Below are 14,255 nucleotides of genomic sequence, written 5' to 3' on the forward strand. Positions count from 1 at the left end.
CTACCTCCACGCAGGTCAGTGATCACATTTGAGCAGTCATTTTCTTAGGTTTTCCATTGTGTTGAATTTGAACTCTCAATGTTGAATTAATTTGACAGTTTTCATATTTGGAATTTCAATGCTGCGTTTGAACTCTGTATTTTGATATTTGACCGGGGAAAAGTGTCTGACGAACAAAGCATTTTCCCGGTTATTGTGTTGTCAATGTGCTTTATTGACAATCTCGAACATTTCAAAGGATAAACATTATGGCATCTGTTGGTAGCGGGGAGAATTTTCATCGAACGTCTTGGTCTTCCTTCTATTTTTTGTTGTATCAAGTTGTCCCTGACAGGCAGGGTCGAGGCTGACCTGTTTAATGATCTAAATTGTGTGGATGGGGCGTATAACATCTACATTTTTTTTTTTTTAAGAACTACATTGACCTTGACCTGGTGTATGTATCCTCTCCCCAGGTGGCAGTGTTCCTTGGTCCTGTAACTGCCATTCCCATCATGCTGTTCAGCGGATTCTTCGTCAACCTAGAGACCATACCAAACTACCTGCAGTGGATCTCCTATATCTCTTATGTCAGGTTAGCTGGGGTTTTTTGTTTGTTTGTTTGGTGGGGGGTGGGGGGTTGTTGTTTTATTTTGTTTCTGTGTGCTTTTTATGTTGTTATATGCGAGTGGTTGGTGGGTGCTCTTGTATTGTTTGCTGTTTTTTCTGTCCTTTGGCACTTCTATGACCTATTTGTGTTGCAAGTGCTGTAAAACTTACTAAAACTAAAAGTAAAACTGCTGTTATGCCATCTGTATGGGACAAATTCTTTAGACCAGTTTGTTTAGATTTTAGTGGCGTCCAAAAGAAACTTGAAAATGTAATCCCCCAACCATTGTGTGAAAGCCTAGCACTACCCACTCCTGTAGCACACCAATTTAAAGCTAAATAAATTCTGCCTCATCTGAGCCATTAATATTACTTCATCTATGTTAAAAGACGCTTTAGATATGGTCACTCGAAATAGACCTTACAAAATCAGGCTTGGCAAAATTGTGCGAAATCAAAGAAACGTAAAAGTATGTGCGTGCGTATATTGAGATGCATCAACATTGGTGGAATGGACATATATTAAATATCAAATGCAAAGAGAATATTGTTGTCTCTGCAATGGTGATATTTTTATACAGTTTGGAAAACTGAGCAATTACAAATACCACGCTAAACCTGGACTTAACACAACATCTGCTCATTAGTATTATTTTGTTTTTGCTTAGAAGCTATTGATTTGGTGTAGAGCACGAAACCTTTTTTGCCCATGGACTGTGTTTGTTAAATGTTGGACATGATCGTCTGTCACGGCTGTTACCGACTGCCAACTTAGTCAAACCGCCAGCTCGCGGCACTCCCCGTAACCCGATACTCTGTGACCCCGGTCATCGGGTCAGCGCCACGGGTTCACTGCCGATGCCCAGTTACGATTGTTTTCTTATCACACTATGTTTTTTAAGTGTATAAACTGAGGCAGTAAACAAAAACTGTTCTAGTGATCTCACAGAAAATCACACACACTGAATGATCAATATAGTGTGGGCACGTAGAAGCGATCGTGAAACTGTACTGGGTACTGTTACCGACTTACAGTTGCCTTATCTGTATAGTAATTATGCAAAGTTGTTAAGGGGTCAGATGTTTCAAGTAAAAATAGAACATGATTCTATCCTTTGATTTTGACAAAATTACGGTAGCATGATGAAAATAGGATAAAGAAAACACTCATGTGGTGGCATCATTGTACGCTTCATCAAAGCAAAGATATTGAAGCTTGAATATAGAATCACAGAAAATTTGGGTCCTTGATAAATACTATCACAGTGCACATATTTACATTTACACATGTACATACATATATGTAGGCCTACCCCTGAAACTGGGAAAATTCGTCAGTCCTGCGTCGTTTTCCTGCGTTTGACTGTTTAATTTTCTCCTGACTAAAAGAGTATTAAGTTTTTCTTCTTCTTTTGTTAGTGGTCGCGTTGGAGAGATCTCTAGAGACTGGGAGAAGAGTCTGCTGTGTTTAAATGCTGGAGAATTGCTGCTATCTACCACAAGCTGTGTAGGTTTGGATGTCGAGGATGTAGCAATAGGGGGGGACGAAGCTCAACCTCAATGTGGCCTATGGTTGATGATGCAGCACTAGTGTCGAGAGATGCGATGTCTTCGTCCTGTCTTTCTTCATGCCTAGTATTGTCCTCTGTGTGTGTTTGTGTAGATGGCTCTGCAGTTGAGTTGTTTGTTGAGTTTGCCGAGTCTACAAATGTATGTGGTGAATATGTTGTCTCTGTAGTTTCCGATGCTTTTGTTGTTTCTAATTCTACTGGAATGTTCTTGCTCCCATTGATGTGCGATGATAGTGTGTGCATATTGAACAGTCACTAGCGCGTATATCAGACTGAAAAGCTGTCCACAAATTTGAGTAGGTTTCAGCTGCTTTTCTTGCCTTACTATAGATCTAGTTCCCGCATACGAATGTGTCCTACTGCTATCGTAACCCCAAATACCAATGAGATATCATGTGCAAAGTCAATGCATTTGTACGCTTTTCTCTTTTGCAATTTCTGTTTTCTTGATAGACTTCTACCACCACATGTTCTACAAAGTTCATGAATATACCGAACATGGGACACTTGACTATGGCACTCCATTATGAAGATCAATATTCCCAAATATCCACAGCAAAAGAAAAAGCAGAAGAAATCCAAACAAGGCGAACGAGGATTGGGGTACTTTCACTTCCTAGGTCTACACAAAATCGATCACTATGAATCACACAGAATATGTACAATGTTCTCACTTTTGCATGTAACTCAGTACACTTTTCTCAAGAGTAATCAAAAAAAACAATTTAATTGTAGGTCCGATTACTGAGAAAAATAACTTCAAATAAAAATAAACAGATAAAAGTTGCTTTAAAAGTAATGAAGGATGGAGAGCACTTCTCAGCCAGCAGGATTAACACTAGTGAACGCACACCAGAGAAAATGATATCGTCTTGTAGGATTAAAGCAGCCCTTTAAAATGAGGCCCCATATGGAGACATCGCATCTTTAGATCGGGAGATATTGGGGATCAAATTAATCGAAAATGACTGGATTCAAGTTTCCTGGGCGCGGCCGAGGCACGGTGGGAGTGCCGCTGCTGTCACGGTACCTTGCACGGCTGACAGCTGATTTATTACCATTTCGGGGTGGTCGGCAGGAAACCCTTGCCCGGTAACTAAACTAGCGGTTTTGGGGAGATTTAGACAGCCATGCTGTCAGTGAGGAAGAGAAGCCATGAAACTGCCATGGTTTTGGGTGGTCTGGAGTGGAATGAACAAAACTGCTTTCGTGAGAATCGCCGAATGAATTTGTTTAGTGGACTACATCACTCAAGTGCTAGAACGTGATGTCTTACCCTTATTTTCGTCATGCTGTCATTCAAGTAGACATCTCCATGCACAGCAAAGCACTTTCTCACAGGGCCAATGCCACTAGTGGGTGGTTGGCGGGTGCTCTGGTGAGGTTTGTTCCTTCTTTCCTATCAAACATTTAGTTCTTATCTCCCCTCCTTCAATTTTTTGTTTTTTTACTCCTTTGTAACACCTCTAATCTTCGGCACTTATATGACCTTATTCTGTCCCCGTCGTTTAATGCAAGAAAAATTCTGAAATTATGCAAAATGAGCCCCAAAAATGTGAAATTATGCGATTCTGTTAATTTTAACAAAGAATGATGAAGAAAGATAATCAGAAATTATGCAAAAAATTATCAAGATAGCTTATTGTGTTGCAAGTGCTGTAAAACTCTTACCAAAACTAAACAATTCTTGGAAAGCCAAATCAAATCAACGTTGGGTTTGTCACCAATAACTAGCCCGGATATGAATTCTATGCATGGGAAGTCCCATGAAACAGCAGCTGAAGAAAAGTGACTTTGCTCCCAATTCACTGAAACTTAATCTTTTTGTCTCTTATTGTCTCTCCAGGTATTCGTTTGAGGGGGCTCTCCAGGCTATCTATGGCCTTGACCGTGGCGACCTGGACTGCGACGAGAACCACTGCATCTTCCGGCAGGGCGAGGATGTGCTCCGTCTGATGGACGTGGAGGACGCCAAGTTCCACGTGGACTTCATCATCCTGTGTGCGTTCTTTGTGGTGTTGCGTCTTGGCTGCTACTTTGTACTGCGCTGGAGGGTCAAGTCTCAGAGATGAGGGGGAGTGTAAGGAGTGGGTTGACAGACAGTGGGGTTAATGTTGGCGGACATACAAAGTTTAACACGTGTGGAGGTGTGTGGAAACACGAGGGGTAATGTTGATGGACATGATGCGAGAGTTAACGCGTGTCCTGCCAACTGGAGCTGGGAGATGAGGGAGGTGAGGTGTGTAGACTTATGAGAGTTCAACATTTGTGCTTTGTCCTGTTGATCATGTCACTACTTCAGATTGGGCTGGCTGACACAGGGTTATTCTGAGCATCAAGGAATGGAATTGTTCTTGAATGTTCAAGTTGCTTGGAACTTAAGACTGAGAAATAATGGAGATATGTGAATATGAACAGTTGTTACCTTTTATATGTAATAAGTACACTGGTGGCGCAGTGTTTGGTCAGTGATGTGGAAAGAGTTGAGACATGCAGCCTCTTACAGTTCAGCTTGTGGCTGTCATTATTATTACTTTTACAGAAGAGAAGTTTGGTTTCAGTTTGCTGTCAGGAATATTCTGTGAAATACAGAAAGAGAGAGAGAGAGAGAGAGAGAGAGAAAGTTCATGTTGTTCTGAGTTAATAACAATTTTGACTATAGCTCAAAGGGAAAAAAAAAAGATTTTCTGATAAGCAGCTAAATTTGGTTTTTACAAAAGCAGCATTATGAGTGATGATGCAAGTGAATTTGTTTACATAATATATACAGCTCTTTAGTAATGGGAAAGTTGGCAGTTACTGCAACACACAAGGAGTCTGTTAGTTAGTCTGGAATGGAGAAAATATTCTTTTTTGTGCTTAGAAACAACATGGCAAATCCATAGATTGTTCTTCTATATGTTGATTATAGTTTCACTGGTTAAGAAGTTTTGGTGGCTACTTGAAGAAACCTGAAAATTTGGTTTTGTTTAATCAGACAGCAGAAAAGCTGTGATTTGGTACGGAGAGTGCACAACATCTTTTGAATGGCAGTTACATCTCTTTGGAGCAGGAGAAAAAATGTGCTGTGATGGTGGTAGCCTGTGAAGATGTGGGTGGTTATAGGCCTACATAAAAAAAGTTGTTCCCGCCTCCGATCCGGACATTGGGGATTGCCTTGTCCATTGTTAGTGAGACGACTTCCTGGGCCTTCGGCATACTGTGGTTGGGTAGGCCTACATAACATTTGCCAAGGCTGGTGTATGCCTGGAGTACATACCCACATAGGATTCACATAGATACTGCTGTTATTTTATTAGGAAAATAGTCAAAATTGTCCGAGATGGCCACCCCTTGTTGAAGAGAAAAGTGGTTGTCATTGTGGACTGTTTCATTATATGAGAAAGAAAAACACGAGGTGAAATGGAAAGTATCATTATTACAGGTGATTGTCTTGGACTGGTGGCCTGTAGAGCAGGTTTGTCTGTACTTTACTTTTGCCAAGACAGGTTATTCACGGAGTGCTCAGCCGTCCAGGATTCACATGGATGCTACTGCTCTTTCATTCAAAGTGGATTGTTTTGGAAAAATACCTAGGTCTAATGTTGTTTAAGATTTTACAAATTTGAGAAAATAGGAGTTTAGCAACTGATGTGGCCAAGGCTTGCTTACTGTGAAGTTTGTTATACCAAGTAAAAATGAACTGGAATGTTTTGGCTGTCTTTGTAGCAAAATAGTTGGCTTTGACGTTGGGGTTCTTTTTTGTAGCTTATTGTGTAAGAGAACTGAAATAATGATGGAAATATTGCTGGAGTTCCAGAATGTTTTTGCTGGAGTTCCGGAATGTTCCTGCTGGATTTTTAAAGTTCTTCAAAAGATACTGGGCATATGTTCTTCAGTGGTGTGTTTTTGTGACGAATTTAGTTTCATTATTTGAAGGAGAGTTGTGTTTTCTTTGATCATGGATTTTGCTCCCAGATTTAGCGGAGGCAGCAAATCTGGCAGCCCGGCTGTGTAGTTGGGAAATCTTTCCAAGTGGTCTAGTGAACCTGACAACCCCTGTGTGCTGGGGACTTTTTCTTGAGGCAAAAGAGATGTTTGCTGTAAGAGCTTTCATTTGTGGATTTTGTGTTGTGTGTGTGTGTGTGTGTGTGTAAGCTTTGCGTCTTTACACTGAGGAGACGTGAGTTCAATTCTCAATTGGGAAAGTCTTGTTTCATGGGGGAAGAGTGTGTAATACATATATGTGTGTGTATATAATATATGCCTGTGTGTATATGCGTGTGTGTGAATGTTTGTCTTTTCCTGCCCCAGTAGCCTGGGGCTCATCTGCCAGTGTAAGTGTTTTGTAGCCAGTCTTGTACATGATGTTTGTCTCTCTGATTACATGGCCAAACAAACCAACATGAGACCAAGGGACACTACTGCAGAGCCCCAGCAGGAAGCTTGCTCAAAAGCTGTCTCGTGAAATGTGTCGCTGCCGTAATTTTACATGCGTGTTGTTTTGAATGTATGTTGAGCACTCGGAGCATTAGAACACGGAACAGTCATCTGTTGTTGATGTACCCATTTCCTTGAGTGTCTGTGTTGGCTGAGCCCTTTTGTGACTTCTTTCACCACACAAATGGGACGTTCCAATTCTGGACACACACTGTGATGAATGTCATCCTATTTTTGTATTTTTGCTGTTATTTTACACAAAACAGAAAACAAGACACAAAAAGAAATTGTTGTTTTTCCTTTTTGTTTTGATTGTTTTATCAAGTTAAAACATAAAAAAGTAAAGGCAAACGGTGTTTGTTTTGTCATTTGTTGTCTAAATAATAAAAACCTGTGTTTTACATTGAATAGAATGGCATGTAAATAAGCCAATATGGCAGTTTACCATTTTGTGCTGACATTCACAAAGAATTCTTCTACACTAGCTTGGTATTTTAACAGTCATTTTCTGCATATATGCAAAAGTGTTTGTGGCATGTATGTTGTGTGTGTGTATTATATCTTGTTACAGTCACAGCACAATTGCTGTAGTCAGTTTTTTCAGGTTTCTAGTTATTGAAGTAGATAAAGAGTAACATTTCTTTAAATGTTTCTGTCACCTTGCACAAGATAGGAACTGCTTTCATTTTCCAAAGTTTCTGTGTTTATGACGCAAAGTTTATTGTTGCGCTGTTTGTTCACAATATTTCCCAGCTTGCTTCATCGTCAAGGTACATCGCTCGAACTAAAACTCGGCTTATTTCATTCATGTTCCTTCAACAATCCTGCCTTTGATTTTTCCTGTGATTATCTAAGTCTGCTATTGATGACTGCTAATGTGCCAGCGAGGAAGAAAGTGCACTAGCATCAGTGGTGTAGGGATTAGGGACTTCACCATAGCATCTGGAAGACATGAGTATGATTCCACCAAATGGCAAATTTTCAACAAGCATTCCCCCCTCTTTCTGCTGGGATGTTGTATCTATCTCAGCCTGAGTGGCCCTAACAAGCAGTGTGTGAATTACCTGGTAAATACGTTTTATGAATACAGAGGGGAACAAGTTGTCTCACTCTTTACGGAAGATTTTTCTTTTTGAAGTTTTCAATGAGGATTTGAGAGCTCGGTTCTCTAGTTGAATGTTTTCCTGGGTCGTACTGTCGGGTCATCTGAGTTTGTGTGACAGGACAAGTTGCTTTGGGAGATAATTGTCTCTTGTGTTTTTAAATTGAAATATTTTGGTTACCAACGAATTCTGTTTAATAGTTCACTTTGGTTATTGATGCTGTCACAGGTTACAAGCGGAGAGCCCTGTGTGTATGTTTGTGTGTGTGTGGGTGTGGGTGTGTGTGACAGATTGTCATAGTGTGTGGAGTGTTGTAAGACTAGGAAGAGTGTTCTCATCATATAGTTGTGTTGAGTGCGTGCAGAGAAGACTGTTTACAAAATTGTTCTTTGGAAGATATAATAATAGTCTTTCTTTTCTTTTTTTTTTTTTCTTTCTTTTTTGTTTGCAAGCTGCACTCTGTGTAGGAGAAATATAATATGCTTACAGGAGTCTATGATGAGGTTAGGCTTTGTTCCTTTGCACTCAGAAGACGTGAGTTCAATTCTCAAATTGGAAAGTCTGTTTTATCGAGTATCTCCATCTCTATACTAGAAGAGTGTGAGTGTGTGTGTGTAGATATATACAGTCGAACCTGTGTAAGACGGAATCTCGAGGGAGCCAGAAAAAAATTCTGTCTTAGACATTTTGCGTCTTAGACATGGGAATTTAGGGGGGAGATGGAAAGGGTGGGGGGAGGGGGGGTTCAAAGACCCAGCCGGTGGGATCAAGGATCGCTTGTCCAATCGTCAAGCAGTGGTCAAACTTCACACCTCTCAATTGTTATCCTGTCTGATAATGACATGGGTCAGTGTTACTTATCCTATTACCACCAGTGCTTGCCTTTCATGGGACCACTGTTTGACCTATTAAAAACAAACGTTTGAACATCTCCTTTGCTTCCACCCTTAACCCCACCCACCAATGCCACCCCTCACTGCCATCATTGTAACAACGATTCGAGGAACTGTTTTCTCGGCTGGCCGTACGATCAGGGCCGCAGGTATTGGTCAATCTAATTCACACCTCTGGCTTCTTGCTACCATACCCAGGAAAGTTTCTGTGGTGGCTGGCTACTTGAGCACTCTCACGGCCTGTCGTGAGATTTCACACCCTCACTACACTGACCATCTGCATCACTCAGGGCTCACATGATGGGGTAACATCTACCCCCAAATTGCACCCCTACTCCCCTCCTCGCCCAGCGACATGGCCGTAGCGCTAAGTTTAGAGCCGGCGGAACCAAACTTGCTAGTTTTGTTTCAAATCAGGGTTGAGTGGGCAAAGCATTTTCCGTCTTAGACAGGTGAAACCCTCGGAAGGGAGCGGATTTTTCTTTCCGTTTCTGCGATGGACAGGTTTCCGTTTTATACACGTAATTAAAGAGGAATATATCAAGGGGGAAGCGGGGAGATTCCGTTAAGACAGGTTCGACTGTATGTAATATGTGTGTGTGTATGTGTGTGTGTCATGAAGAGGTGAAATCTGGCTCTTGTCAATTTTTGGGCATACGCAGTTATTAATATCATCTTAAAGCTTGTTCATTTGTCTTGCATTTGGAGAAAAAATACCTGTCTACCTAGAATAGAAGTCAAGATATTCACCATTGAAAGAGATGGAGTGGCGTGGTGTCAGAGGTAAAATAAGTGAGAAAATGGCCACCATAGTTTGGCGGCTTCCAAAGTTTACAGTGTCCTTGCGAACGGCAAATTTATATTATTAGTGCCATTTATCAACGTTTTTCAGTAAAATCCACTCACATTTTTTTCTTAAATGGACATTAAAGGTATTGAGACAAAGAAAGAAGATTCGAAAAAAAAAATCCCTATTGCCAGAAGAATGACGGTTTCCTTTGTTTCATTATTTTGACAAGTGCCTGATTTCACCATGCTGCCTCACACACACACACACACACACACACACACACACACACACACACACACACACACTCATACTCACACACACAAAGCCTGCTTTATTTATGGCCCTCCTCATTATTTCGAAACATACCTTAAATATGTGGAGGAATTCTTGATAAAATATTAAAAGCACGCATCAGTTAAAAACTGGCTAAATTGATTATTATTCCTGTAACTTGAAGAGTTTTGCAAGCTGATAGCTGTAATGTTTTCATAGAGGGATTTAGCATTTGGGTTTTCAATGTAATCATAACATCAATGTTGTTCCACATGCGCCAATAGAAGTAATTCTTGGAAATTCAAAGTAATTTAAAGAAAACAGTTTGCCCAAATGACTATGACTTGGGCACTCGTTATTTTTCAGTTTACAAAATTAGGACGGAAATAACGAAGCCAAAGTGCAGATGTGCTATGATGTTTGTAATGGCATGATAGTTTTATATGGAAAACCCCCGGGAATTGATTTTGCTGTTTGTGGAATGACATTGACCGTAGCCTTTGTCGTCCTGGGTCTCTGAAACACTGAACAGACCAGACCATGTTAAAGGCTCCAAACTTCTTTGGACCATCTTATTTTATTTGTTTGGAGAAATTCTAGGACCCATGTTTCACCCCTTCTCCTCCCCCCACCCCCAGACCTTTCAAGGTCCAGACTTGTTCTGTCACTTTTCATCCAAACTTGAGTATTTTTAGAAACAAGACCAATAAATCCACCTTGACTTGGATTTGCATGTGGTAGGCCTATTTGGTTAAAATTGTTGTTGGGTGGTTTTTTTTAAATAATCTATGGTACCCTCCAGACGTTTCGTCTTTCACACTGTGAGATATTCCATGAATGCAACTGTTGCCTGTATTGGTGATCTGTTTTTTCGCACATTTGTTTACGTAAGATGTTTCCAGAATTATTTTTCCTGAACACTGAAGACCCCTCCCCCCCCCAACCTGAAAGCTTTTTCCGGGTTTGTCAATTTGATAGAACATGTCAGCTGCTTAGTGTCAGACTCCATCATATGCCATGTTGAAAAGTGACATATGACAGTCTTACACCGAGCAATATATCTGATAGTACTTTGGTTATTATGAAAATTTGATTTCTGAAAGAATGTTTTGAATGTTTATCTGACAAACGGTGTGTAGTTATTATCATCTTCTCATTTTCACTTTTTTAAAACAAAGAAGAAAACACCCTTCTGGAAAGTGCCTCCAGAATTTTGTAGCCGTTTCCGCCAATGTGAATAAGTCTGATTTCTTCAAATAGAAATTCTTTTTGGTGTCACCATTGAAGCTTCATTTTTCTAGTGTCAGTGAATAATCATGTCTCATTCTTCTCTGTAGGCAGTGGAATTTGACTTTGTAGGGGGAATCCTACCATTTTCTTTCTTTTGGAGATTTAAAAAGTTTGCTTTTGTAGCAATATATGATTTTGTGATTTTAAGTACATGTGTATTGTTTATGTTTGTATCATGCATGTTCATTGCTATGTGCTTTTTTAATTCTCATTTATGTTGTACATACATGTATGGCTATGTATTATTTTATGCGATATGTTTTATCCCTTCTGTTGCTTTTGAGTTGTACTTGTAGTTTCAGTTTTGGAAGTATTCTCATGACTGTAATTATATTGTAAGTCAAAGTACAAGGGTAACACAAACACAGAAAGCTTGAAATCATGGATAGCTGATACAATTAGCCACTCCCAGACGGATGTCTTTAATTTTTCACTGTACACTTTGCCCAAATTCTGGATGTGTCAGTGGGGCTCTTGTGGTCGAGAGGTTACGGTGTTCTTCTCTCATTCAATAGGTCCTGCGTTCGAATCTGGACAGCGAAGGAAATGTTTTTTCACTAAAGTTTTCTACGTACTTTCACCTCCTTTCCTGTTCTCTAATCTAACAATGTTCTGTCGTCTGCTTTTGTCTCCACTTTCTGCCCCCACCCCCTTCTCTTTGCCCCATCCTCTGGGCTCCTGACTCTTTCTGCAGCCTTTCTACTGCTTCTCCTTGGCTTCTTCTTACAGCTGTCTTTCAGCCACACCCCTGATCTACTGGTAGGTGAGATCTACCGCCTAGTCTACTTGGATAAGGGCGAAAAAGTCTTGGAGTTGGAACTCCTGTGTGCAAGTTGCGCACATTAAAGATTCCTTGGTAGTCCAAAATCGATAAGAGTAGGCTTCAGACTTGGTGGCTCCTTGTTTGGCTTCCTTGGCCCCTTGGCTGCTTGGTGGGCTCCTTGGTTGTGTGATGATAGTGCTCTCTGTCAGTCATAACAGGCGGAAGACATGAATTGGAATCCCGAATGGGAGCAGTCATTTCCTCAATTGCCTCCATCTGTTTGCTGAAATGCTGTTTTCCACTCAGCTCAGAGTCAAAGCATCCCGCCTCCCAATGCTCTAAGTTGTCTTGACATAGGTGTGAAATATTTACAATCTGTCGTGGAATGTAAGCCGACAGACTACATGTGACATAGAAAGTCTGACAAGCAGATCTTTGGAGGGTGTTTATGTGCGGGGTGTTTGTTGTCTGCGATAGAAAAATTTAGCTTTTTTTTTTTAGTATTTCTTTATTTTCCTTTCTCAATTTTTGCTTTAATATGTCTTTTTCAACTGTTATTTTTTTTCTTTCTAATTTTTGTATTCTTTGGTCAGACTATAGACCGTGTGTGTATGTGTGTGTGTATCTGTCTCTGTGTATGGGAATGTGTGTATGTGTGTGTCTGTTGTTTTTGTGGCTGTTGTTGTTGAGTTCTGTCTTCTGTATGTTTGTGTGTTCTGTGTATTTATGTGTTGTGCAATATGCATGTATATGTGAGTGTGTGTGTTTTGCAATTTTGTGGTAGCTTACGTTTAATGGCACTATTTCAACTTTGAGAATGACTACATTGTATAGTGGCTGGACTTCTCCCAGAACTGTTGTTGTCAGCACAACCAATGCAAGATTTTACTGGCTTTTGTTCTTCCTGGAATTTCCCCTCTCCTCAGTTCCAGGAATTGTGGATGATGGACTTGGTCATGTCTATGAGATTCTGTTGACGTAAGCCTCTACAAATACAAATTCCTACGAATAGGAAATTTGGATGCTTTCATGAGCGTCTGTGGTGTAGCGGTCAGGCGCTTCATTGTCACAAGCAGTATTTTTGTTAATGGTAACTGCAAAACATTTTCAATTTTTTAAAAATCTTCCCAAAACAATACCAAGGGAGTTCACTAATTTTCCCAACCGTGGGTCCCAATTCTACAACTGCCCCCCCTTCCCAGTTCTTGTTGTCTGTGGTTGGTGTACTTGTATTCAGAAGTGCAGGTTTACCTGATCAAAATTAATCTGATTTTGACCCAATTTCAGGTACTTATATAAAGACAGTCTTGAAATAAGATGTATCAGATGGTGTGACCCATAAATTTGGAGTCCACTCGTGCACTTTTCCATGGCTCTGAAAAGTTCAGGATTGTTCCCCGTAGTCAGTTGGCACCTCTGTGTATTTACGTTTCGTGCAATGTCAGTGCAATTCTATTTTTAGCATATATTTTTTTCTTGTAATTTCAACCAAAGCATTTCCTAACATATCTATTGTGATTTTTTTCTTTAAACCTTGCTGTCAGTTACGCTTGCCTATCTGGCAAAGTGAAGCTAGTTATCTTGTAGTAACGCTGTCGTGAATGTGTGTGTTTGTGTGTGTGTGTGCGTGTGCTCGCAAAAACAGCCTGGATGTTAGCAGACTAAATATTTCTGTGCAGCTCTCCTCATGCTCAGCATGCAGGGCTGCCCACCATTACGAATTTGGTGGTATCATTATTATTTTTACAAATGTATGATCGTAATGTCCCTGGTTCCAATTTTTATAAAAAATTGAGGCTACACCAACCCCCTACCAACCTTCCTTGTGTATATTAAGGGGAGAAAAATTGTAAAAACTACCAGACCTGGGCAGTCTGCATCACTAGGTCACGTGCTGCTGTCTAACTTTAACACCCTCTTTGTATTGAGCCCTTGTAGTGGCTCAGTGCCACTTTGCCCTAAGAAAAACATTAAACTTTAAAAGTGGTAAAGCCAAGAGTGATTGGTTGGCGGGTGCTCTGGTGTGGTTTGCTTCCTCTTCTGTCCTATCAAACATCTATCATCCTTATCTCCCCTTCTTCTTTTTTTATGTTTGTTACTCTCTTGTAACACGTCTAATCTTCTGGCGCTTATATGATCTTATGCAGTTGCGAGCGCTGTAAAACCTCTACTAAAACTGAACTAAAAGCCAGGAGTAAGGCAAACATTAGATCCAGATAAAGGTGTTAGAAAATTCCTGCCCTTTTGAATCATCACGTCTTGCCTTTGTTTATGTTTATACTACACCGGACTGCAACCCCTGTCCTTAACATCCTATTGAAGAAGATTTTCCATGGCCATATGAATTTTCAAGCCTATTTACAAATTTTTTGCCTGTTGATTACTGAAACATAACAAACATAACATGACAAACGGAATGAACATCTTATGAAGGATCTACTTGTATTGAGGCTGCCAAAAGCGAAATGCTCGCAACTAAAGGGATTTGAAAACAACTACAACTTGTATTCATGGGTAGTTGACAGGTACTTAGGTGTGGTTTGCTTCTCTCCTATCAAACTTTAT

General features: G+C 40.3%; 1 protein-coding gene across 4 annotated transcripts in view; it reads left to right on the forward strand.

The window, feature by feature from the left end:
• LOC101862516 (ATP-binding cassette sub-family G member 4) overlaps positions 1–5,550 on the forward strand; it is a 128,498-nt gene extending 122,948 nt beyond the window's left edge. For all 4 annotated transcript variants that reach the window (XM_005103067.3, XM_005103070.3, XM_005103068.3 and 1 more), the window contains 2 exons: positions 456–574; positions 4,006–5,550. In XM_005103067.3, coding sequence (XP_005103124.1) covers positions 456–574; positions 4,006–4,231 — 345 coding nt within the window. In that variant the 3' untranslated portion in view covers positions 4,232–5,550. The remainder of the gene's footprint in view (positions 1–455; positions 575–4,005) is intronic.
• Positions 5,551–14,255: the final 8,705 nt, after the last annotated feature.

Source organism: Aplysia californica, unplaced genomic scaffold, assembly GCF_000002075.1.
Source record: "Aplysia californica isolate F4 #8 unplaced genomic scaffold, AplCal3.0 scaffold00357, whole genome shotgun sequence".
In the NCBI taxonomy this organism is placed as follows: domain Eukaryota; kingdom Metazoa; phylum Mollusca; class Gastropoda; order Aplysiida; family Aplysiidae; genus Aplysia; species Aplysia californica.